This window comes from Hyaena hyaena, unplaced genomic scaffold (assembly GCF_003009895.1).
Source record: "Hyaena hyaena isolate Hyena2069 unplaced genomic scaffold, ASM300989v1 scaffold_3, whole genome shotgun sequence".
Taxonomy (NCBI): Eukaryota; Metazoa; Chordata; class Mammalia; order Carnivora; family Hyaenidae; genus Hyaena; species Hyaena hyaena.
The window spans coordinates 9,038,488-9,064,505 of NW_024080635.1; the positions used below are offsets into that span (position 1 = coordinate 9,038,488).

The following is a 26,018-nucleotide window of genomic DNA, read 5'->3' on the forward strand; positions in this document are numbered from 1 at the left end:
AGTGGGGGAGCCCGGGGGGCTCCGAGGAGGGCCGCGGGGAGAAAGGGCTAACAGTCTAGGCTGCAGAGAGAAGGGCACGTCTCCGAATGCCGACATGATGCACCCGTGGCTTCTGGAAAATGTCCCCCTGCATATGGACTCCCCTAGAGGCGTGTTCACGAGGCATGGCCAGCACACTCTGGCCTGCCCTAAACAAGAAGAGGAGTTGCTTACCCGGCTTAGACTTTAGCAGAGTCATAAATGGAATGGTTGGAAAGACACTTAGTGATAGAAAACTTAGCTCTCTCCTTCTATACACGGGGAAACTGAGGCCCCACAGGGGTCAGGTTTCACAGCTTTGGCCAAGATGGCCAAGACAGTCATAAATGGCAAAGACAGTAATAAACCCAGATCCAGACTTTTTTGACTTCAATACAGCCAACACGGTGACTAAAGCTTAGAGGATTTAGCCCCAAGCCCTAAGGGTGAAGACCCCTGCATGGGGAATTCAGAAGGCTGGGGAAGCCCCTTCTCTGAAAGATTGAATACCCAAGACTTGCCTTCTGTTTCCGGGTTGTACATGTTGTGTTCTGGGGGCCCCAGTGGTCCTGGGTTCTAATTTGTACCCAGTCACGTTAGAACCCTATTCATTCCTTCATCTGCTGGGCATGCCAAGATTTAGCAAGAGCACTTTGCCCGCGGGAATCTTTGGCCACGGCAGACATACAGCTGGCCTTGCCATTCAGGAGGAGCCTCTCAAAGAATTCCCATTCAGGAATTCAGAGATGTTTTTGCAAGCCTCCTGCTTCCGCCCAAGCACATTTCCACGTGGAGTGATGTGCTTCCTGTGGGGTGATGTACCCCCTGCCAGAAGTAAACTGCCCGTAAGCAGAGTTCTCTCTGCACAGAGAAGCCCCAGTGTTATCTTCCTTCAGGGGTTACTGCTCTCCAGGAAGGAAGCTGTGCTAAGCCGGGTGCTCCTGGCCCACTGCCGGGCCCCCTCATGAGCCGGGAAACTACCTCCCGCTGCACAGACTCCCAGCTCACATCACATTCACAGCCGAGTATCGGCAAAGTGACATGTCATGGTCATCCAGGGTCAGCTGTAGAAAATCAGAACAGCAATTGTTAAATCTGGAAATTCACCCAGATCTGCTGTGAGAAGCCCGGTGCCGGCATCTGCATGGTTTGGTTAAAGGGGTGAGAAACTAGAAACCATGCTATTAACTAGTCCCAATGATCCAGTGATCTTCAAATTCCTTTTCCTCTCTGGGCCTCAATTCTTTTTTTTTTTTTAATTTTTTTATTTTTTAATATTTTATTTATTTCTGACAGAGAGAGACAGCGTGAGCACAGGAGGGTCAAAGAGAGAGGGGAGACAAAGAATCCGAAGCAGGCTCCAGGCTCTGAGCTAGCTGTCAGCACAGAGCCTGATGCGGGGCTCGAACCCACAAACTATGAGATTGTGACCTGAGCCGAAGTCGGACGATTAACCGACTGAGCCACCCAGGTGCCCCGTCTGGGCCTCAATTCTTGCAACTCTAAAATAAGGAATGAACTAGATCATCTTTAAGGGGGCTCCCAGCTCACTCAAGCTCTGATCAGCGAGGCACTGCCACTAGGGTGTGTCCAGAGGTGAGTCAGGAAATAATTCCTGTAGGAGATGAGCCTTGAGGCAAGAGAAGAGAGTTCAGTTGAGAAGGATGGAGACCAAAAGTGAAAGTGCAGAGGCTTGGGTGAGCCAGCGCGGCACTAGAGGTGAGCTGATGGACCGGAGAGAGGAGAGGGAAGTATGTATATGCTGCTCTCGGTGATGAGGGAGTTGCCGAAGGGGGGCGGGAATAACAGTGCCAAGCTCTGGGATTTGGACCTTCTGCTACAGACAGTGGGAGCTACAGCAGGTCCTAGAGCACAGGTGTGAATTCTTGAGCAGCCCCATTCTCTCTCAGGTGCAGACACGCAGTGCTGATGAGCCCATGACTACCTTTGTCTTATGCAATGAGTGTGGCAATCGCTGGAAGGTCTGTATGTCCATAACTTTCTCCCTCCCCTGTCATCCACAGCTGCTGCCCCACATAAGGAGTACTATACCCACAGCCGAGAAGGGGGGCTTCCCAGCCTGTGCAGAGCGGGTCTGCAGAGCTGGAGATAGTGGCGGGTGGTTGCTGGGGAGGGGGAGAGAGTGCACGTGCATGTTTTTGTTTTGGAAGGCACCCAGCTGGGGTGGGAGCAGCCGCCCGCATTTTATCACAGGATGGGCAAGTCTGTCATTTGAGCAGACTTGCAGTCAGCCTCCCGAGATCCACAGAGGGGAGGAAAAACAATAGCACTGTGCATTTGGGCCACACCTCTTTGCAGAGTTCTTTCACAGATGCTATTTCCTTTGAAGGCTGCCACAGCCAGGGATGATCACAATGCTGGGGGGTTGGGGGGGAGCATTGCCACCAAACGCTCCCAGGTCATCTTCCCTTCATAAGACAGCTCTGGCAAAGCTCTACATTACCCAAGACTGTAATCTGGGCTGTTCCAGCCCTTGCAAAGGCAGAGGTTTTCTTTTTGGGCATGGGAGCCAAGCAAAGACTCCTACCAGAGTGCTCCTTCCTGCCACGTCTTCTTCTGAAAAGATTCAGTGTGGTCATGTGATTAATGTCAGTTTCCAGTAGCATCTGACTTGCATGTGCCCTGCATGATGCCTGGGCCACCCAGCAGGCTGCAGGTGCCCTGAAAGTTCTAAGGTACTTGGCAAGGAGTCCAAGACTGACTGGGAGTTGGGATCCCTAGTTTTAGGTCCACCTCTGCCTTACTCGCTGTGTGACCCTGAGCATGTCACTCACCTCCCTTAGCGAAATGATAATGCCTTTCTCCCATGGTTGATGTGAAATGATCACATATGCACATACAATTTACAGACAACTATGAGAAATATTCCTTACAGTAATACTCTCACTTTTAGGTGAGGGAATTGAGCTACTGAAAAATACATGGGGAGCATAAAGCCAGACAGTTTGGAGCACTGACAGACAATACTCCAAATTCCTGATTGATTGCATTTTCTGCAACCTTACTAAGGGCCTTCATAGCCCTGAGGCCTCATTAGAACTGCTATATTTTTTAAGGTAAAAGCCAGATGATTATGTATTTTTCCTTTATTCTATAATTAATTTGAGGATTTGAGAATAATACAAATACGGCATTAACAGGGCTTCTGATAGCTCATGTGGTATCTTTGTCAAGCCAGAAAAAGGTCTCCCTGCCTCTAAGTAGACACAGCCTTGATCCAAGGTACAGAGCTAGGCAAACAGAGCAGGAGCTAAGTTTTAGCTCCAACTTGCCCAGTGACCAGGCTATCTTGTGCAGTGAACAACCTGTACAACTGTACAAAAAAAAAGCCCTGAGCACATATATACTGACACATAGAAACCACCACTCTTACCATAGTCCATTTGTTTCCTACCAGTATTATGGGAGTTTGAGTAAGTCACTTAACCTGTCTGAATTGCTTCTTTACCTGTAAAAGTGGGAGTGATATATAGTGTCTACTTCATACGGGATGGTGAGGCTGTAATATTGCCTGTCCCAGAGAAAGAGCTCAATAAATGGTAGCTCTTATCATTCTTACAGTCAGAAAAAGAACATTCTGCATGCTCTGAACCCAGCTCCCCGGCCCTCATCTCTATTAGTTGGAAAGGCAGGGCCCACTAGAGGTGGTAGGTATTTGACTTCTGACATTTTCAGGTAGTGTCCATTGCCATGTAGGAGGCTTAGTAGTAATCACAGTGATATTTTGGACCATGAATTAAAAGCTCACCACTTATCTGGCATCAAATTTCCATTCATTTATTACCTGCTATCTTCTTGCATTGGCCAGCATTTTGATCCCATTTTACAGATGAGTGATTTGTTCAAGGCCACACAGCCCACCTCACTGGGCTCAAGGCCATCCCTACCTGGGCAGCAGAACTGGGATTTGGATTATGGTCTGTGTGGCTCCAGATACTACCTTCTTTTTCACGTACCCTCCCCCTGCCCCCGGCCTCCTTGGGCCACACAGGGAAAGCTCTAAAGTGTTACTGCCTTTTTGATTTTGTAGTTCTGCTGATGGCACCGCCAGCCAGGATTTCAGTGAACAAGGTGAGGAAGAACAAAGAGAAAGCACTAAGCCAATCTAGCTGGAGAAAATAATAAAAATTAAGATGAAGAAAAATGCTGAACTCTGAATGGGGTCTTAGGGATCAGAGGGGGAAGTCTTCTGCATATTAATAGTCAGGTATTAATATACGCTAATGGGGTAGCGCCATTGGGGTGTGATGCTAAGAATCTGTGTTGACAGACCTCTTGCGGGAGCTCAGAGGCTTCACGCCCGAGGGGTTGTGTCTTAGACGGTGGGCTGGCAGTCCTTTGCTTCGAGGCGCTCCCCTCACATCCCAACCTCTCAGCTTTTTACAAATTGAAAAATACCAGCCGGATACAAATCTTCCCTCCCACCCTCCAGAGTCACACGTGCGGAACAGCACGCACACAGTTTAGCGGAGGCAGATGGGACTCCCGCACCGGATAGAAAGGTTTCTTCCCTACTCCTTATCTCTTCCCAGACTCTCTGCTATCCCCTATTCTGTGCTGGCTTTGGGCACCTTTAAGGACCCCAGACCTGGTCCCTCTAGGTGGGGAGCAGATCATCTTGAGCTCAGGCTTTCTGAGCGAAGGGACAGCAATGCCTTTGCATTCTGCGGTCCCCCAGAGATCACCCAGAGCCTTCCCAGGCCCGGGCGACGTACGCTTCACAGCTTACAGGGCACAAGGAGCCTTGGAGTGCTCCTCCCGCGGTGATGTTGGCTTGCATTTTATGCCGATAGGAACTTTATGCAATGCTGGAACCTTCTGGAAAAGCCTTGTGAGCAGGTCTGGTGAGCATGTCCAGGGTCTCAGTCTCTGGCTCTCTCTGGCCTTCTGACAGCCCCAGGCAGAGCATCCTAGACCCTGTGTTTCCTCAAATAGCCCAAGTCCAAGGGCCTGCAAACTCAGGGGACCTTGGGAAAGTCACTTAGCCTCTCTGGGCCACTTTCTTACCTGTAAATGTAGGAGTGGCACGAGTGCCTACTTCACAGGGTCATTGTGCAGAGGCCACTGCTTTCATCTGCCTCGGTTCACTGTTACAGCAGCTGTGGGGAGTCACTTCAGCCCAAGCTCCTTATAAGCCCTGGCATCTTCCGGGAATGGATGATTGCCTTCCCCCTTCCGCCCACCAGGTGCCCCCTCGTATACCTGAACCCTGTAAGTAAACTGTCCGTGGAAATCTGCCACCGCCTTCAGCTTGGCGACAGTCAGATTGAGGTTAGGGCCTCTGGAAGGACCGAAAATCTTCCCACGGAAGGAAAACACACAGAGCTTGTAAACGGCAGCACCAGGACCGAAACCCTGGTCTTCTGCTCCCTGCCCCTGTGCTCAATGCTATGAAAGTTCCAGAGTCATACACAGTGCTCAGCCCCTTCCTTCCAGGAATTCCAGGCCTGGCGAGGAGAGGAATCATAGGCAGTGCTCCCTGACGCACAGGGTGTCATAAGTGCTGTACCTGAGGCACACGTGTGACCCACGGAAGTATGTATTGGTGTCACTTCCCGAGCCAGGTGCTCCTGACACTTCAGGGTGGATAGGAATCCCCAGCGGTCATGTTAAAAGGCAGATTCTGGGGGCGCCTGGGTGGCTCAGTCGGTTAAGCAGCCAACTTCAGCAGGTCATGATCTCACGGTTCATGAATTCGAGCCCTGCATGGGGCTCTGTGCTGACAGCTCAGAGCCTGGAGCCTGCTTCGGATTCTGTTCTCTCTCTCTCTCTGCCCCTCCCCTGCTTATGCTCTGTTGCTCTGTCTCTCAAAAATAAATAAATGGTAAAAAAAAAAAAAACTTTAACGCAGATTCTGATTCAGCAGGTCTGGGGGAGGGTGAGGTGTTTCATTTCTTTTTAAAATGTTTTAATTAAAAATGTTTTTTAGGGGCGCCTGGGTGGCTTAGTCGATTAAGCGTCCGACTTTCACTTAGGTCATGATCTCGCGGTTTGTGGGTTCGAGCCCAGCGTCGGGCTCTGTGCTGACTGCCAGCTCAGAGCCTGGAGCCTGTTTCAGAGTCTGTAACTCCCTCTCTCTCTGACCCTCCCCTGCTCACGCTGTCTCTCTCTCTCTCTCCTAGAAATAAATAAAACATAAAAAAATTAAAAAAATAAATAAATAAAAATGTTTTTTAAATGTTGAGAGAGGGAGAGAGACAGGGTGTGCGTGGGGGAGGCGCAGAGAGAAGGAGACACAGAATCCGAAGCAGGCTCCAGGCTCCGAGCTGTCAGCACAGAGCCCGATGCAGGGCTCGAACCTCCAAACCTGTGAGATCATGACCTGAACTGACTGAGCCCGCCACGTGCCCCAGATTTTTCATTTCTAAGGTCCCAGATCATGCTGCTGCTGCTGGTCTACAGACCACACTTTGAGGAGTAAGGGTTTAGATAATCCAGATTTTTCTATTCATGACTGAATCCTCCATCCAAATGTCGAGAAACCAGAAGCAACAAGTATCAACATATCAGTGTCAATCCATGTTATTTTGAGCTGTTTAAGGTGGAACCATGGGGCGTTTTCAGCAGTCGCCGTCTCAGTCTCCATTATGCTCCTGGTGTTACAGGGAGTTACAGCAGGAAAAAAAAAATACAAAAAAACCTGCATCTCCACCTTCAATAACCTTACTGTTTACAAAGGAGATGAATCAGATTAAACAGCAGAAAAACAAGTCGGCTCCAGTCTGCACAGCTACACAGCACACATCCACATTCACAAAAGGCCCCAGAGAAGCATGAATAGGCCTCAGACTGTGCTCATCAGCAGACGTCAGTATCCTCCCAACTGGTCTTCCTGTGTCTGCTCTGGACTCGCTCCAATCCGTGCTCTCCACTGCGCCGACCAGAATAGGCTTTTCAGCATCACAACCCTGGCAGTGTTAGAGCCCCCCACTCTCCAACCCCGTTTCAGGCCTTCCATTTCCCCCCACTGCGTTTGGCAGGGTCCACAGGGCCTGCCCCTGTCCTTTGTAATCCGGTCACACTGGCCATGCTGCACTCCTCTGTGTCACACAATCTTTGGACAGACCGTTGGCTGGGATTCATGATTTAACCCCATCTCCTCCTCCATGTCACAAAGAGGAGGGGGTGAGAGGCAAGGGAGTTAGCATGAACGTCTGCTACCAGGAAGGCATCCCCGGCGTGTGTGTCGGGGGGTGGAGACTGCTACCTTACAGGAAGAAGAAGACAAGGTCAGGTAAGGTGAAACACTGAGGCGACACGCTTGGGATGCAGGAGAGACTGTCTCACCAGCAATGTTATGGCCAAAAGACCTTGAAAACAAAGTACTTTCAAGATCTTATGACCAACTTAGAAGGTATTTTCTAAGGGTCCTGAAAGACCGTATCCATGAGAAGTCTTTCGTAGGAGGCTCATTCAGATTACCAGATCTCTGTCATTAGCCCTGGATTCCTTGAACTTGAGACTTAATGTCACTAAGTGTCTGTCTAGATTTCTCCTCTCTATACACTGGCCCTCTCAGTACACATAATCTGAAACTGGGGCGCCTGGGTGGCTCAGTCGGTTAAGCGTCTGACTTCGGCTCAGGTCATGATCTCGTGGTTTGTGGGTTCGAGCCCCACGTCAGGCTCTGTGCTGACTGCTTAGAGCCTGGAGCTCGTTTCAGATTCTGTGGCTCCCTCTCTCTCTCTGCCACTCCCCCTTCACACTCTGTATCTCTCTCTCTCTCTCTCTCTTAAAAATAAACATTTAAGGGGCGCCTGGGTGGCTTAGTCGATTAAGCGTCCGACTTTCGCTTAGGTCATGATCTCGCGGTTCGTGGGTTTGAGCCCCGCGTCGGGCTCTGTGCTGACTGCCAGCTCAGAGCCTGGAGCCTGCTTCAGTCTGTGACTCCCTCTCTCTCTGACCCTCCCCTGCTCACGCTGTCTCTCTCTCTCTCTCCTAAAAAATAAAAATAAAACATTTAAAAAAAATAAACATTTAAAAACAAGAGTTAAGAAAATAATCTGAAACTGAACTCACATAGTCACATCCTTAAATGCCCTCTTCCGTCTTGTACATTTGTCAGCCAGTTTGCTACCTAGAACCATCTCAGACGCTTTCCCCTTGCTCTCTTTACTTTGTCAGTTACCGATTCTATAGTCCCTCCCTTGTCCAATCCTTCACTCCGGTGCCATCACTAGCAACATTGTCATTTAGGTTTTCTCTCTCTTGCACTGATGCCAAGACCTTTTACTGATCTCCCAACTCAAAGCATCCCTCCCCTACCGGCATCTCGGCACTGTTTCCCCAGTCACCTCCACTGGATTTCCACCAGCTGTCAAACAGAACTCAAACTCCTTGGTTTGACTTTCACAGCTCCTCTCCTGTCTTGGGTGGCTTATCTTCCACCTCCGCTGTCCTTTTGCTACAGCCTAAGGGAGGTATTTGCCCTTCAAAACCTGATGGATCTTCCAAACTGTGCCTATTCTGATTCCTGCTGCCTCCCCCAACCTCTATCCTTCTATTACCCATTCTTCAATGGCTCACCTCAGAGGCATGTCTTTTTTTTTTCTTCTTCTTTTTTTTAAAGTTTATTTATTTTGAGAGAGACAGAGACAGCACAAGTGGAGGAAGGGCAGAGAGAGAATCCCAAGCAGGCTCCACGCTGCCAGTGCAGAGCCTGATGAAGGGCTTGAACCTATGAAGCTGTGAGATCATGACCTGAGCCAAAACTGAGTCAGACGCTTAACTGTCTGAGCCACCCAGGTGCCCCTATTTTTTTTTAAGTACAGTTGACATACAGCATATATTAGTTTCAGGTGTACAGCGCAGTGATTTGACAATTCCATACGTTACTCGGTGCCCACCACAGTTAACTGTGTAGTCACCGTCTGTCACTGTGCCACCTTATGGTATTATTGACGATATTCCCAATGCTGTACTTTTCATCACCGTGACTTATTTTAGAGATGGAACGTTGTACATCTTAATCCTCTTCACCCACGTCACCCCTCCCCAGATGCACAACTTCTGTGAAGCCTTCTCTAATCCCTGGCCACAAGAGCTATTCCTCAGAACTGGCACAGTGCTGTGAGACTCATAATTACACTGCATTCTACCACCATGATGATGATGATGATGATGATGATGATGATGATTTCTTTATATCACAGTATCAATAACATCTTTTAATTATTGAGCATTGACTAACTGGATATCCTGGACACATTATGTAACCTCTCCATGCCTCCGTTTTTCATCCGTAAAATGGTGGTAATAGCACCTGGTTCAGAGGGTTTTGAGGACTCGTTACAATCATACATGACACAAAGTACTTGGTTAGTAAACATTAGCTAGTGTAATAGGGGTGTACTTTATACTGTCTCAACCCTCAGACCCATGAACTGGGTGACTGTTATCATACTCTCTTTTTTAAAATTGTGATAAAAGGGGCACCTGGGTGGCTCGCTCGGTTGAGCATCTGACTTCGGCTCAGGTCATGATCTCACAGTTCGTGAGGTGGAGCCTCGTATCGGGCTCTGTGATGACAGCTCAGAGCCTGGAGCCTGCTTTGGATTCCGTGTCTCCTCTCTCTCTGCCCCACCCCCACTTGCACTCACAATCTCTCTCAAAAATAAATAAACATTAAAAATTAAAAAAAAATTGTGATAATAGATGCATAACATAAAATTTACAATTTTAACCTTTTTTTTGCTTTTCTCAAATTTTTATTTAAATTCTAGTTAGTTAACATATATGGTAAAATTGGTGTCAGGTGTAGAATTTAGTGATTTATCACTTACACATAACATCCAGTGCTCATCACAAGTGCCCTCCTTAATACCCATCACCCATTTAGCCTGTCCCTCGCCCACCTCCCTCCGCCAACCTTCACTTTGTTCTCTATAGTTAAGAGTCCCTGATAGTTTTTCCCCCCCTCTCTCTTTTTCCCCCTTTCCTCTATGGTCATCTATTTTGTTTCTTAAATTCCACATTTGAGTGAAATCTTATGGTATTTGTCTTTCTCTGACTGACTTATTTCGCTTAGCGTAATAAACTCTATTTCCATCCATGTCATTGTAAATGGCAAGATTTCATTCTTTTTGATGGTTGAGTAATAGTCCATTATATATGTACACCACATCTTCCTTGTCCATTCATCAGTCGATGGACATTTGGGCTCTTTCCATAATTTGCCTATTGTTGATAATGCTGCTGTAAATATCGGGGTGCCTGTGCCCCTTCAAATCAGTATTTTTGTATCCTTTAGGTAACTACCTAACAGGGAAGTTGCTGGTCATGGTAGTTCCATTTTTAACTCTTTGCAGAGCCTCCATATTGTTTTCCAGAATGGCCGCACCAGTGTACATTCCCACCCACGGTGTAAAAGCCTTCCCCTTTCTCCACATCCTTGCCAACATCTGTTGTTTCCTGTGTTGCCGATTTTAGCCATTCTGACAAGTGTGAGGTGGGCTTTTTTTTTTTTTAATGGAATGCTTCACGGAGCTACGTGTCATCCTTGCACAGGGCCATGCTAATCTTCTCTCTGTATTGTTCCAAATTTAGTATATGTGCTGCCAGCATGAGCCCCCATCTGAAGCATTTTTTAAAAAATGTTTTTAATGTTTATTTATTTTTGAGAGAGACAGAGCACAAGCAGAGGAAAGGAAGAGAGAGAGACACACACAGAATCAGAAGCAAGCTCCAGGCTCTAAGCTGTCAGCACAGAGCCCAATGCAGGGCTTGAACTCACAAACTGTAAAATCATGACCTGAGCCAAAGTCAGACACTTAACCGACTGAGCCACCCATGCGCCCCAATTAACCATTTTCAAGTACGTACAGTTCAGTAGTGTTAAGTTCATCCACCTCATTGTGCAGCCAATCTCCAGAACATGTTTCATCTTGCCAAAAGGAACCTCTATACCTACTGAACGGTTCCCCATTCCCTCCTCCCTGACACCCTGGCAAGCACTAGTCTACTTTCTGTCTCTATGAATTGTTATTACTACACTCTTTTTACAAAACTGAGGATACCAAAGTTCAGAGAGTAATTTGCTTCTGGGAGACAGAATCTGGACTTGAACCCAGGCCCCTGTTCATACTCTAAGCTACCTTGAAATATGCTCACAGAGCATCTGTGATGTGTTTTACTTCCCTTATAGCAGTGATGGCCACTATGTGGCCAGGCCCTCCTCTGTACCCATGTTTTGCAGCCATTCTCGAATTTAATCCTCACGGCAGCCCTGCAGTCACCGCAAGGGCGGTGTCCTATCGCCCCGCAGTGTCTGGTACAGAATAGAGACATGTGCAGTCACTCGGGGCCTATCGAGTGGGCTAAACAATACTAAGTGAGTTTGTTGTACATTTTTAATGCAATTGTTTACATTTTTGGAAAGTGTTGATCCTCTCAGGAGAAAACCAGCTGAAATGCAGGCGTTCATAAAGAACTTCCCAATCCTCCCCACTCCCCCTTCCTCCTGCAGAGTCAATCTGCTCTTCTCACCCTAGGCCAGCCCCCAGGCCGCCCCCTCATCTGTACATCCCAGCTCTGCCGATCCACAGCCAAAGGCAGAGACAGGCAGGCAAGGGGACAGGAGAGACTGTCCCTGCTCGGCTTCCGTCCAGGCCACCCCACGCCCACACCCTTCCCTCTGGCCATGCACGGTCCTGGCCATCCTGGAACAAGCTTTGTCCTTTCACGCCTCCGTGACTCCGCACATGCTGTTCTGGAACACTGGAATGCTTTCCCTCCCCTCTTTTCTCCACCTCTGAGACTCCTACGGTCTTTGCAAGGCAGCTCAGATGTCACCTCCTCTGTGAAGCCTCCTCCCCTACCCTCTGCTATCAGTCCGCCCCCTCCTCTGCACAGACTTGCTCATCATGTACTATTGCAGTGACTCCGAGTCAGTGTGTCCCCGTGTCGCCAGTTCCTTGTGCTGTGATGACGCTTCCTCTCTGCTCCTGGCCGGGGGGGGGGGGGGGGGGGGGGGGGGGGGGGGGGGGGGGGGGGGGGGGGGGGGGAGAGGGAAGGAGGAGGGATGGTCAAGAGTAGCCCAGGACACTTTGATTTTTTTGATGTGCCTAGTATATTTGAAAATGAAGGGGCGCCTGGTTGGCTCAGCCAGTTAAGCGTCCGACTTCAGCTCAGGTCATGATCTCCTGGTTCAAGCCCCACGTTGGGTTCTGTGCTGACGGCTCAGAGCCTGGAGCCTGCTTCGAATTCTGTCTCTCTCTCTCTCTGCCCCTCCCCCACTCGCAGTGTCTCTCTTAAAAATAAACATTTAAAACAATTTTTTTTAAATGAAGAGATGGCAAAACAAGTTCGCAAATAAATACTGAGGCAAATTTTTCCATGTTTAACAAATTAATGCTTCTAATAATACACAAAAATCACAGCATAATTGTGCTGCTTACAAAATAATTATAGGATTTACTGAAATAGAATAATTTATAATGCACCACAGGCCTAGCAGTCTGTTAATGAGAAACAAGCTTAGGGACAAAGACGGTCTTTGATCAAGTTGGCCAGTGGATCCGCCATCACGTATAACCCTATCTGGAGACTGTGTCAAAAGTCTAAATTTGGAGACCCTGGCGAAATGGTTCTTCTGGCCCCTTTCCGTGCTGATAGGCTGTGCTGCGGCTTCTGTATGCGGTAGGTGCTCAGTGCTTGCTGAATGATTGGAACACGTACAGCTTTGCAAGTTAATTATTGAAAATCCACATACAATAAGTATTCCTGAGAAACAAAGTCCTGAACAATGGGGCAGGAAGCCACCTCCTTCCAGTAACCCCAAGCCTTGGAGTCCCGTTGAAGTCTGCAGCAGGAAGCCCCTCACCCACTGCTTTTCCTACCCTTCTTCCTCAAGGGCACCAAATGCAGCTTTTGCTCTCAGCCTTTCTTCTCCTCCACCCTCGTGAGGGTCCCAGGTGAAGAGAAAGAAAAGCACTTACTCACAGAAGGAGGCAAGCAGCCAAGCTGGGCCGGGAGAGGAGACGTGTCCTGCCCCCAGGCAGGCCTGAGGAATAAAAGGGACAGAGAGAGGACAAAGAAGGACTTAAAGCACGGGAGCAAGGGGGAGAAAGGCCTAAGGAAGTTTACAAAGCAATCTGTCAGAGAGGGATGAAAAGGGAGCCCTGCTGGGCTGAGTGGCTCAGGCGCTCAACTCACCTTAGGCCCAATTAGAGAGGTGCGATTACTCAGCCAAAATCTGAACGAGCCCCCTCTGCGTCCCAGGAGTTTCCCTGAACAGGAGGCCTCCACTTGCCGGGTTCTGGGAACCTTAAATACCTCTGCTCTAATGGGCTCAATACACCAATTTGCGTGAACCCACCAAAGTGGCCCAACTTGCAATTCCCTCTAGATTTCCAGCAGAAACGTTATGTGAGGTGAAGGTCACCAGCACTTTGACTTCCCAGATTTTCTGAGCCAGTGAAAATATCCACAAGGACTTTCTAGAAGTCTCTCCTGCCACCAAAGGCGGGATTAATAATAATAACAGCTGCCCATCTGAGTGTTCATTCTGTGTGGAGGGCTTTACGCCATCTCACTTAGTGCCCACCACCACCTTAGGGATGATAGCCCTGTTTCACAGAAAGGGTAATGGGTCTAGACAGCCTGGATTCCAACTCAGGTCTGTTTGACCTTGATGTCCACACTCTTCCCACTATGGATCCTGTCCCTCTTGGGAGTCCTCTACAATTCCCTTTCTTTCTTTTTTCTTTCTTCCTTCTTCCCTTCCTTCCTTTCCTTTTTCTCTTATTTTTTCTTTCTTTCCTTTTTCTTTCTCTCTCTCTTTTTTTTTTGTGGTACCCAAATAAATTTCATATGGGGTAGGATGGCACAATTCTGAGCTATCTAAAGAATTCCTAAGCTCACAGCTGGGGATGGGAAGAGCAGTGGGAGTGGGAGAGTCGGTCTCGTGGCTGGGTAGGGTCCTACTTCTTTTTAGACACTTGAGTAATTTGACCATAAATAACTGGGCACTGGGAACAGGACACTCACTAATAAAAGCATAGCCTAGAGTCATGTTGGGGGGGGGGAGAATTCAAGTCACTCAGTGGGTGGATGTATCTGCAAAACAAAAGAAAAGCCCCTTTCCCAGCCCAGGCAGAGAAGTCTCCTGTTAAGTTAGAGACAACAGGCTTCTGGGCACGTAGCCAAGGTTCTGGGGATATTTATAACTTGAAGAGGGTGGGAGTCCCTAATAAGCTGCTATATTCTTTTTCCATCACTTCCCTCTCCAAGGCTACAGCGGGCTCAGAGCTCTTCCCCGCGCAGAATGCCTGCTTTCCCTAGTGCTCGGCTTCCATTGTCTAATTTTCTCATCCTGGCTAGGGAAAGGGAAGGCTGCAAGTCCTTCCGTTCGGAAGAACTCCAGTTGAATGCAGCTTAGCCGCTGCTGGTGTTTCTTGGCTCGCTGCTGAGGTCTCGGGGATCTGGCTAGGAGTCTGTGGTTTCCCTAAGCTGCTTGAGAGTCTGCGAGTCTTTGGGACCCGCCTATGATCTCTGGGCTTTGCCTGCAAGTCTTGGGGTTTGAGAACTACCTGCGGGTCTGAAATAGATATCCCGGATCTGCCAGTGATCTCTAGAATCTTTCCAAACACTCAAAGTCTCAGAGAACTCTGCGGATTTGGAATTTGTTTGAGGCCTCTCAGATCTTGGAGCCAGCGACCTAGTGGATCTTCTGCGGGTCAGGCGGTAAGTCTGTTCTTTCCCAGCTTGGTTTTTCGGCTTCCCATCTTCAGCCGGTCAGGGACTGCTAGCATCCTGAGGGCCCGCCCAGCTCAGACCCTCAGAGGCCCAAGAGCCCATCCGTGCAGGAAACCTTCAGAAATCCTCTTAGTAGACAAGCCCTCAGGGAGGATAAGGATGGCTCTTTTCAGCCCTGGGGCTTGACTTGCTCCTTATGCGCCCTACCCTCCGCCTCGCTTCTGATGTCCCTCGGGTTTTCGCTTTCGCTCTGCTGGGCGCAACTCAGCCCGCCCATGAAGCGGCGCCCTCTTAAGAAGGACAAGGTTGGATGCCCCTACAGGGTTAATTAGCAACAGGGCCGGGACGCCGCCTGGCCAAGCCGCGGACTCCACTAGCCAGCGCACTGGCGGCGCGGAGCCTCCTGGGAGTTGTAGTCTGAGTAGCCCGGTGAGAGTGCCGCAGGCACTGCTGGGAGACGTAGTGCGTGGGCGGAGCTCAAAGTTCCAGCGCGGCCGCCGAGTCTCCCCTGGGGAGTGGGCGGCTGCCGCTTTTTTCTCAAGCCCCGGCTGTCAAATGAGGGCTAATCCCAGCAGAACCCAACACAAGCCAGCGCCTAAATTAGGCCCGACATCGAAGTTAAGGCCCGACTCAAGACAAACATAAGGTCGTGAGGAGATGCAGGGCAACCTCTGGCTTAATCGGGCCGTGGTCTCCAAGAGACGAAAGCGGAAGATACTCCTCCCTGGCGAGGAGGACGCCCTTCCTTCTTCACCCTTTTGTTCTTTTCCCTCCTTGGTTTTTGGCCTCTGACTGGCCTTTGTACGTGGGAATGGAACTCCAACTCCCGGCAGGCTACGGGAACAGGCGCAGGCGTGATAGAGGTGCTCAGCCACGCTACAAGAGGCGGGCCTAGTGTTCAGCATCTAATTGGCAGAGCGTTTTGCGAGCTTCGCTCGCTGATTGGCTGAGGTAGCTGCCGGAAAGGGCCAGCCTCGAGATGGGAGAGCGGAGGCGTTCTGTGGGCTGGGCTGAGAGCCTCCTCCCCGAGACAGCATCGACTTGACCCTCGGCCCTGGAGGGCTCGAGCTAGGGGGCTGTCTTAGTAAATTCCGGCAGTGCCTCAACCTTATGGTGGTGGAGACACAGAGGGCGGGTCGTGCTCGAGGGTCAGGGAGGAGAGTGACCCGGCCCGGGTCCAGGGCCCTCCCCACCCGCCTGGCGGCCAGAACTCCAGCCCTGGGGAGTGGGCAGGGCCTCTTTTCTGTGCCTCACGCCCTGCTTTTCGCCTCCTTTAGCGCTGTCTGCTAGCTGCTTTTCCTGCTCTCTCTTCTGGGAGGCGAATCCTTGAGCCCGAGATGGCAGCCACCCTGCTCATGGCTGGGTCCCAGGTAAGCCGGGGGTGGCTTCTCGGACCCTGCCTGTGCTTACCCACCGTTGTCCCGGCGTTTCTTTGCTCTGCAAATCCCTGTTGGAAATTCCCTGGGATTAGTAATTCGCTCGCTTCGGTATTCTGCCTCCAGAAACCTCAGTACCAGGCCAGTATAGCCACAAACAAGCATTTATTGAACACCTGCTGTATGCCTTTAAATACTAGGAAGACAAAAGATGGATGAAACGGCCCCTCCCCGCCTGCTCACATTCTGTAGGGAGGCAGACGCATTCGGCTAACCGCGGTACAACGTGATAACAGCTTTATTTGTCATAGGAACAAGTGCTGTGGTGTGGGAACCACGAAGTGGGAGTGATTAATTCTCAGGAGTCTAAGGGAGGAGTGGAGCGGAGCAGGGGGCCAGGGGACACTGAAGAACTGCCGGTTCTGGAACAGGGCCTTAAAGAATTGTCAGATTTCACTAGGCTGAGACAGCTACTCCAGGAATAGAGGAGCACTGAGTAAAAGGTACGTAGTGATGGCAGGTGCTACGTGTCTTCCGAGAAAAGCAACGCTAGAGGATAAAGTTCTGGAGCGAGCAGGGATATCTGGCCACGGGACCAGAGCAGTTAGCTGATAAATGGATCCCTCTTCTTTTTCTTTTTTCTTTTCCTTCCTTCCTTTCTTTTTTTTTTTTTTGCCTTTTATTTCTTCTTTGGACTCTTCAGATCAGACTTAATACCTTTTGCCTCCTCAACAGTTGTAGCCATGACTCTAATTTCAAGAAGAAGAACTGGGACTAACCTCCTGGATACCCAGTAATGAGGAAGCATTGTGTGATTTCAGGCACCTGTGACATTCGAAGATATGGCCATGTACCTCACTCGGGAAGAATGGAGACCCCTGGACCCTACACAAAGGGACCTTTACAGAGATGTTATGCAGGAGAATTATGGAAACGTCGTCTCACTAGGTAAGTAAGGATTCTCTGCCTTTCTTCACACCCACGTTTTTTTTGAGACTCCCAAGAATGGCTTAGCTCTTTCAACACAATTCAGTTGTGTGGTTTTCAGAGCATTCTGAAATTGGCTATAGGTTTGAGTTGAGTCCTCAGGCAAATCGTGGAGTGTGGGAACGTCAAGGTCATAGTGTCCAAAAAGAAAGACTGCTTCTGCCCATTTTAGAAACATTCACATTTCTTGTGCCCTGAGTCATCTACCCTTCTCCAGCCTGTTTGTACAGATCACTGACTGAACAGGTCTGACATAATGGTGCTTGCCAGGATAGAAATGCCCCTGTGAATGGTGGTTTTACTAGAAGATGAGGAGGGTTCTGATCCAGGTTCAGGGGAGGGCAAAAGCCACAGTTTTGTGTTTGTTTTGTCTTCAGAGCCCTAGCTTTGCTTGAGGTCCTTTATTTATCTGGAGCAGGTACCTGCCTAGAGATGTTTCAGAGTTGATTATAAATTTTGAGTGTGTCAAACGTTGTTCCAGGAAAATCCTGAATTCCGTGAGCTCACAAATTCTATTAGGAAGAGAAGTAATTGTTCTGATGATTTGTAAACCTGTCTTCTCTCAGCTCTCCTTTGGCCGGGGTGTAACTAGAGTCCACAGTATATTCTTGAGCTGAAATCTTTTGACTCACTTTGCCTCCTCATAAGATTGGTGAAACTTAGCAACTGGGGTGCCTGGGCGGCTCAGTCGGTTAAGCGTCCGACTTCGGCTCAGGTCATGATCTCGCCATTCGTGGGTTCGAGCCCCACGTCAGGCTGTGTGCTGACAGCTCAGAGCCTGGAGCCTGTCTCAGATCCTGTTTCTCCCTCTCTCTCTGACCCTCCCCTGCTCATGCTGTTTCTCTCTCTCAGAAATAAATAAAACATTAAAAAAAATTTTTTTAAACTTAGCAACCATATATGGTTCACTAGGTCATCTGTCATTCATTAGGACTAATTCTTTTCTTGAAATCTTTATTTCTATAGCCTTTTCCAGAACAAAAGGCAACTAGGAGAGGCTTCCTTTTTAACTTGGGCTCTCCCTGATGTTCCAAGATTCTTAGATCTTTCCTTTAGAAAAGCAACTAAAATTTATTTTCCTAGATGTGTTGCAGCCTCTAATCCAAATATTCGCCCCAATCCAACAAAAGCAAGCAGTGAGAGTCTTAAAGAAATGTGAATTTATATGGCTATGCCAGCCCAAGGAGTACTTATTAGGATGGAAGCATGGAAACACACACACACACACACACACACACACACAGAAAAATAAATGCCTTTCCCAAATAAGTTTGGTACTGTGTTAAATAATATGTATGGGGTGCCTGGGTGGCTCAGTCAGTTAAGTGTCCTACTTTGGCTCAGGTCATGATCTCATGGTTTGCGAGTTTGAGCCCCAAATTGAGCTGATGTCTGCTGACAGCACAGAGCTCGCTTCAGATCCTCTGTCTCCCTCTCTCTCTCTTTGCTTCTTGCCCACTCATGCTTGTGCCCTCTTTTTCCCTCTCTCTCAAAAGTTAAAAAAAAATTAATAAATAAAATTTACAAGGCTTCTTAACCTCAGGACTCTTCAGAACCTTTAATGTGTTAAATGGCATGCGAAATTCTAAGAAGAGATGTTGAATGCACCATTTACCAAACTAATTTATCCATGCACCCTTTTCTCCCAGCATACCTAGTAACCTCTAGGTGGAAGAGTGTGCTAGTAACATAACTTGGAAAGACAGTGTCTGGTAGAAAGTTGCTTATAGACAGGGGTTGTATGTTTTCTTTTTCATTTTCACTTGAAGGCTGTGTTTAGCTAATGACCATGATGTTCTGAGCCATGTTCTGTGCATTTGCTAACCTTCCCTCCTCTATTCACATTAAAAGCCCCTGGAAGGAAGCAAGTAACATTGGCACTCACTTTTTCTGTCAACTAAGACTTGATGAAGATAGACAAAAATTTGTTTTTTCCATCTTACCCCAGTAGATTCTTAGTAAATGTTGTATAACAGTAATGATGAAGGGTTGGAAAGTTTAAGAACATACATGACACACAACATGATCACACATAAAGTATCTAGGCCCTTGGCTTTCAGACATTCTAATGTACAGTCTCTGATGTTTTCTGTTTCTGGTTCTTTTATTTTTAAACATAATACAATATGTTTTAAATATATTGTAAAAATATACAGTTTTCATAGAGACCTATTAACTGTAGTGGCACAGAGCATGAACTATTATCAGACAAACCTGGGTTTAAATCTTAGTCCCACCATTTACTAGTCTGTGAACTTTTTGCAAGTCACTTCTCGGGGTCTGGAATTTACTATTCATAGAGTAGAGATCATAATGTCTGACTCTCAGGGTGATTGAAGTAATTTGGTTAAAGAACTTGGCACAATGCCTGGTACACAGTAGATAAATTGTGTGTGTGTGTTTGCTGGTGGTGTGGTTGTTGATGTTGTTGTTATGGTTATTTACCCTTTATTACAGATTTTGAGATCAGGAGTGAGAATGAAGTGAATCCAAAGCAAGAGATTAGTGAAGATGTAGAATTTGGGACTGCGTCTGAAAGACCTGTTGGAAATACCGAGGAAAACCCTGAAAATGAAGAAGGCTTTGAAAGCAGGGATAGACCAGAAAGACAGTGGGGAGATTTGACAGCAGAGGAGTGGGTAAGCTATCCTCTTCACCAAGTCACTGATCTGCTCGTTCACAAAGATGTCCACACGGGCATTCGGTATCACATATGTTCTCACTGTGGAAAGGCCTTCAGTCAGATCTCAGACCTTAATCGACATCAGAAAACCCACACTGGAGACAGACCCTATAAGTGTTATGAATGTGGAAAGGGCTTCAGTCGAAGCTCACACCTTATTCAGCATCAGAGAACACACACTGGGGAAAGGCCTTATGACTGCAGTGAGTGTGGGAAAAGTTTTGGCAGAAGCTCTCACCTCATTCAGCACCAGACAATCCACACTGGAGAAAAACCCCACAAATGTAACGAGTGTGGGAAAAGTTTCTGCCGGCTGTCCCACCTGATCCAGCACCAAAGGACCCACAGTGGGGAAAAGCCCTATGAGTGTGAGGAGTGTGGGAAAAGCTTCAGCCGGAGCTCTCACCTCGCTCAGCACCAGAGGACCCACACAGGGGAGAAGCCTTATGAGTGCAATGAATGTGGGCGAGGCTTCAGCGAGAGATCTGATCTCATCAAACACTACCGAGTGCACACAGGGGAGAGGCCCTACAAATGTGATGAGTGTGGGAAGAATTTTAGCCAGAACTCCGACCTTGTGCGCCATCGCAGAGCCCACACAGGAGAAAAGCCGTACCACTGTAATGAATGTGGGGAGAATTTCAGCCGCATCTCACACTTGGTTCAGCACCAGAGAACCCACACAGGGGAGAAGCCATATGAATGTAACGCTTGTGGGAAAAGCTTCAGCCGGAGCTCTCACCTCATCACACACCAGAAAATTCACACCGGAGAGAAGCCCTACGAGTGCAATGAGTGTTGGCGAAGCTTTGGAGAAAGGTCAGATCTCATTAAACACCAGAGAACCCACACCGGAGAGAAGCCCTATGAGTGTGTGCAGTGCGGGAAAGGTTTCACTCAGAGCTCCAACCTCATCACCCATCAAAGAGTTCACACGGGAGAGAAGCCTTACGAATGTACTGAATGCGAGAAGAGTTTCAGCCGGAGCTCAGCTCTTATTAAACATAAGAGGGTTCATACTGACTAAGGCCTGTAATTATAAGAAATGATTCATTTGAAGATACAAATTTATTTGCTATCCAAGAGCTCTCTCAAGACTGAGCTTCTTGTACCAGAGTGAATATCCTTGTCAGCCACAGTTCGAAACATCAAAGAAGATAAGCCATCTGAAATTCTGACCCACAACTTTGGGAATGTTATCCCCTTCTCCAAAGGAGTGATTTTTATTCACTGAATATTAATGAAGTACTTCATTAGAATAGGCTCCCCAAGTAATTGGGAATCTGAAGGCCAGGGGATAAATGCTGGTAAATACTCAGGCCTGGAAATGGAGTAAATCTTTGAAAGTTATTTCTCTCATCCGTGACCCAGAGAACTATGCTAGGGGAAATGTTGGACTGTAATAGGGTGGTCACAGCTGCTTCGGAAAAAAACAACAAGAGATTGCCTAAATTGCCACACCTATTCACTCTCCATAGTGGTTGGGCACACACATCTTGAGTTGCATATGCATTTGTATCTTTCCATCTCCCTGAGAGCAGGATTCTGCGCGATGAAGGCAACAACCAAAACTTTTTCCCTCATTGTTTCTAATTAATTTTCTTAAAGCTTGCGTCTTTGCGAAAGCTAACTAAAGATGCAGATTGAAAGGAAAAATGAGACACGGTTCGGGGACCAAGGACTCATCAATGGTGGTGACGAGCAAGAGCTGTCCACTGTTGTTATTGCCACTAATCAAAATTTATTGATTTTCTTTGGGGATCACTGTAGGGAACAATGTAAGGAAGGTATCTTCAAGGAAAGATAGGACCATACTGACGGTGGAGTGTAAGGAGCAAGTGGAATTGACCACTTCAGGGAAGGAAACACAGAGTTCCTCCCCAAGGAACACCACCATTCCTTTCTGTGTTCTTCCCCTTCGACCCTTAAAGATCAATTCTACTGCTAACTCTAGGATTTGATAAGGGCCACATCCCAGTGTTTATCTTGGCTTGCATAAGGGCATGTGTATGTACAGTAAAACGTGTATTCCTGTAATTTTTCCAGTAGCAGAAACCAAATTCACACAGAATTAGCATGTTCTTGGATGATGTTGATCATGTGACAGAACTACAGACAACTCCAATGTGAGAAATGTCCTTTCGTTTTCATTTTTTATAAAGGAAAAACATTAAACACTAGTGCTCTAGTGTGCACTCTCCTTTAAGATCTGTCTTTGTACAGAACTAAGCACTTGTTTATGTGTATCAGATAATTGTGGGAAATAATGACCGGACAGATAGGTGGAGTGTCTGTTCTCGGACTGAATACTCTTCTCTTTGGCCTAGTTGGAAGAGATTAATAAACCTAGGTAGGAATGTATTTCCATCCTGCAGTCTACAGATCCCTGTGGTTAAAATGAGAGTTGACCCAATTTAAGCCTGTTAGAGTCAGTTTTCCTTATCTCAGTCCACATAGGAATTAAGAAATACCCCAGGCGTTGATGCTCATCCAGGCATTTGGGGGTGGAAGTGTGAGGGGAGTGGAGTAAGGAATATATATTTTTTGAGAGTGCCCTCAAGCTATTTCTACTGTGCTTTATTGTAAGTGCTGTGACATTTGAAAAATAACTTTGCCGTAGCTCTTTGGGACTTGGCGTGTTAAAGGAGCCAGTGGTCTCTCTCGGGTCGTATACTACATTGCATCACTAGGACCCACAACTGTGTGGGACTGCATCCTTTGCAGGGACACAACCTTGAAAGGAACAAAATGCAGCACCACTCCATCAAGGAGGTTTCTTTCCGTTGCCACTCCTACTTAAATACTAACTCAGCTTGGGCAGGGAGCATGTTTTGTGTCCTGTACAAAATCTATCTGACTGTGGGTATCCATATTTTAATTGTTGAATGACTTACGTGTTCTTGATGACTAAACTTGAATATGTCCTTTCCTGTATCAGTGTTGTTAATGGTTTTAACAAATACCAGAGTTCTGTTGCTTCTGTGAGCCACTATGGGCATCGGCTTTGGAGTGGCCACGGAAGACAGCATCCTCACAACCCAAGGGTATCTCACTCCTTCTTTCCTCCCTATTCTCCTGCCCCACCCCAACCTGTTTCTGCTGCTGCTTTTGGCTTCTTAGAGGTAAGTGGCTCAAGAAGAGGCTTTTAAGTGCCCGGGGCCACCTCTCCATTCATGTAGACTCCAGCTGGGAAGTTCAAAGGGCAAGGGCCAGACCAGCTGTCTCCTCTTCCCGCCAACTGCTGCCCATTTGCTGTGTTGAACTTTTGTGTAGAACTTCCGCATCAGACTCTCTTTGCTAATGCTTTCTGCATGTCTTCTGCTCCCAAGTCTCTGGCCGCTTCTGCACATACCCTTGAACACTTTGTGCCTGTTTTCTATGGTTGTGGAGAGTGAGTGAACAAGTAAGTATGTAGAGCAGTTTGCCGTAGGGTATTGGTCGCAGTTATGCTATTGTCTATCTACATCTGTATTCTAACAATATTCTATAATTAAAAGTATAATTTTTAAAAATCAAAACACTGAGAATTATTTTGGTAATCCAGCATGATTCATAAAATGGTTTCTCGCCAGATTCACTAAAATTGGGACACAGTTGTCTTAACGTTGATGCATTTGTACAGAGGTTCTGGTAGAAATTTGGGAGTACCTTGTTTTCACACACTGGTGGGTCCTCTGGGTATTGCCATTATTTTGGGAAGATGCAAAAATTTGGATAGTTTCCTGTGAAGATTGGGTTGGGGGCAAAGCAGCATGGAAATATTTGGTATGAGTGCCTCGTTAGCTTTGGAGAAGGTCAAACACAAACACATCCAAAAGGAAAAATGAAAAGAGGCCTTGTTGCCTTAAAGAGATATTTTTGGGTATCTGTTAAGAACACTAAAACAATTTCTACTGAACTAGTATTGGAATCCCAGAACAGATCCCTCTTAGAAATAGTCAAAAGCTCTCTATTCATGACATAGTTGCACAGTTTGCCTAAGGCAGTGATTATGTATTACTAGGGTGTGGCCACAATTTTCAAACTACTTAACAAGCAATTTTCTCTTATGAAATCTTTCTTTAAATGGAGGCCCGGTGTAGGCAGAGGTTTAAAAGGTAGTCAAAGTGGTTTAAATTTAGGAAAACTACAAAGATGGAAGAAAAACTTTAATTAAACCTATAGCCAAGACTTGGGAAAGAAAAGAGATTTTATTAAAACATCTTTGAATGTTCTATTTTTCCTTGCTACATGTTCAACAATTTTTATTTCTGGGAGGAAAAGTTAAAAGAACTCTTGTCAGCCCAGAGCCCGACGTGGAGCTCAAACCCACGAACCGTGAGATCATGACCTGAGCCAAAGTCGGACGCTTAACCGACTGAGCCACCCAGGTGCCCCCAAATTTTTTATTTCTGAGAGAGAGAGAGACAGCGTGAGCAAGGGAGGGTCAGAGAGAGAGGGAGATACAGAATCTGAAACAGGCTCCAGGCTCTGAGCTAGCTGTCATGCTGGCTCACCCCGAGCCCCCCTCTAAGAGTATTTGATATGTTAATATTTTGCCATTATTATAATGGAGCAGATTTCCCTCTGTTCTCTGAAAGGCCAGGTTAGGGCTTTGCCTCCAGGCTGTTAGGACACCAATGAATGCAGTGAAATGATAATTTGTTAAATGGTTCCCTACTGTTTCAAAAGTTAGTATGCCCTGGGAGGAATGGACTTTTTGAAGCATTGGTTAGATACCCATTTCTAGTGGAGTAGTCTGGGAGACTTCAAGATAAAAGGGCATTAGTGAAACACAACTGAGGAGGAAAACTAATAGAAGAAAATTACCTTGTCATGACTGAAAGTTGTTTCATAGTTAATTCCATTTTTTAAAGATTTTTTATTTTAAAAAATTTTAATGTTTTATTTATTTCGGAGAGAGAGAGAGGCAGCATGAACAGGGGAGGGTCAGAGAGAGAGGGAGACACAGAATCCGAAGCAGGCCCCAGGCTCTGAGCTAGCTGTCAGCACAGAGCCTGATGCAGGGCTCAAAACCACGAACCGTGAGATCATGACCTGAGCCGATGCCAGACGCTTAACCGACTGAGCCACCCAGGTGCCCCTAAAAGATATTTTTTTAATGTTTATTTACTTTGGAGGAGGAGGAGGAGAGAGAGAGAGAAAGAGAGGAGCAGGGGAGGGGCAGAGGAGATGGAGACGCAGAAACCAAAGCAGGCTCCAGGCTGTCAGCACAGATCCCTACGTGGGGCTCGAATTTACGGGGCGTGAGATCATGACCTGAGCCAAAGTCGACGCTCAACCAACTGAGACTGAGGCACCCCAAGATTTTATTTTTAAGTAATCTCTACATATAACATGGGGCTCAAACTTCAATCCCAAGATCAAGAGTCGCATGCTCTTCTGGCTGAGCCAGCCAGGTGCCTCAAGTTAATGTCATTTTTTAATGTTTTCCTAAATTCTTTGTTCAAAGTTTTTTTTGTTTTGTTTTTTTTAATCATTGTTAGCTTCTCCAAAGGTGGTTTTGTTTTTCTTTCTGGGAGAGACTGAGACTGATGACCTCAAAATCCCACTCTGAGCATCACAACAGCCCCTGCACTAGCTGACTTGTAGACATCTCCATTTGGAAATTACCTGGCACCTTAAAATCAACCCAAACTGATCTTACCACTTTCTTCCACACACCTCCCCCCCGTCCCCGCCCCCGCCAGCTGCTGCTTCTGTATTTCTTAACTCAGCCATTGTCTAGTTACCCAAGCTAGAAACTTGCACATCATACTCAGCAGCTCAACAGCTCCTTTCGGCCCCTTCCCCAAAACGATAAATATTAGTTGAATGGTCATCCAGTCATGACCAAACTTGCTCTCTCTATTTGCTCCATGTACCATACAACCTTAGGCAAGTTTATCAATTTTTTGTTTCTTGGATTTCCCATCCATTAAATGGGGGTAATTATATCTACCTCCTAGAGTTGCCAAGATTTAAGTGAGATAGTGGGCTTGAAATATTAGCTGCAGCTATTCAGACCATCCCCAGACCATAACTTGCTCACTTTTTAAAACCTTTTTTAAATTTTATTTTTAAGTAATCTCTACACGCAAAGTGGGTTCAAACTCACAACCCTGAGATTAACAGTCACTCCTCTGACTAACCCTACTTCCTAATGAGTCTCTCTCTCTTTTTTAAGTTTATCCATTTGTTTTTGAGAAGCAGAGCATGCGTGAGTGGGGGAGGGATGGAGACAGAGGGAGAGAAAGAGA

The 26,018-nt window shown here is 47.2% G+C and overlaps 2 protein-coding genes and 1 non-coding gene across 8 annotated transcripts in view; 2 read left to right on the plus strand and 1 right to left on the minus strand.

The window, feature by feature from the left end:
• The window catches only part of TCEA3 (transcription elongation factor A3), a 37,622-nt gene extending 33,439 nt beyond the window's left edge, over nt 1-4,183 (plus strand). For both annotated transcript variants that reach the window (XM_039230494.1, XM_039230504.1), the window contains 2 exons: nt 1,929-2,000; nt 4,070-4,183. In XM_039230494.1, coding sequence (XP_039086425.1) covers nt 1,929-2,000; nt 4,070-4,078 — 81 coding nt within the window. In that variant the 3' untranslated portion in view covers nt 4,079-4,183. The remainder of the gene's footprint in view (nt 1-1,928; nt 2,001-4,069) is intronic.
• On the plus strand, nt 1,502-23,297 carry ZNF436 (zinc finger protein 436). Of its 5 annotated transcripts, none has more exons than XM_039230455.1 (4): nt 14,637-14,721; nt 16,011-16,103; nt 16,931-17,057; nt 19,554-23,297. In XM_039230455.1, the coding sequence occupies exons 2-4, from the start codon at nt 16,071-16,073 to the stop codon at nt 20,804-20,806; spliced, it is 1,413 nt and encodes a 470-aa protein (XP_039086386.1). In that variant the 5' UTR covers nt 14,637-14,721; nt 16,011-16,070; the 3' UTR covers nt 20,807-23,297. The 5 variants fall into 5 exon arrangements, with proteins under 5 accessions (XP_039086416.1, XP_039086402.1, XP_039086386.1 ...); XM_039230463.1 differs by lacking the exon at nt 14,637-14,721 and adding an exon at nt 16,421-16,612 and having other exon boundaries at nt 15,744-16,103; XM_039230485.1 differs by lacking the exons at nt 14,637-14,721; nt 16,011-16,103 and adding an exon at nt 1,502-1,737.
• LOC120233193 lies at nt 10,501-10,608 on the minus strand. The gene has a single exon (XR_005528749.1). It is a non-coding gene; the product is annotated as a U6 spliceosomal RNA (small nuclear RNA).
• Nucleotides 23,298-26,018: the final 2,721 nt, after the last annotated feature.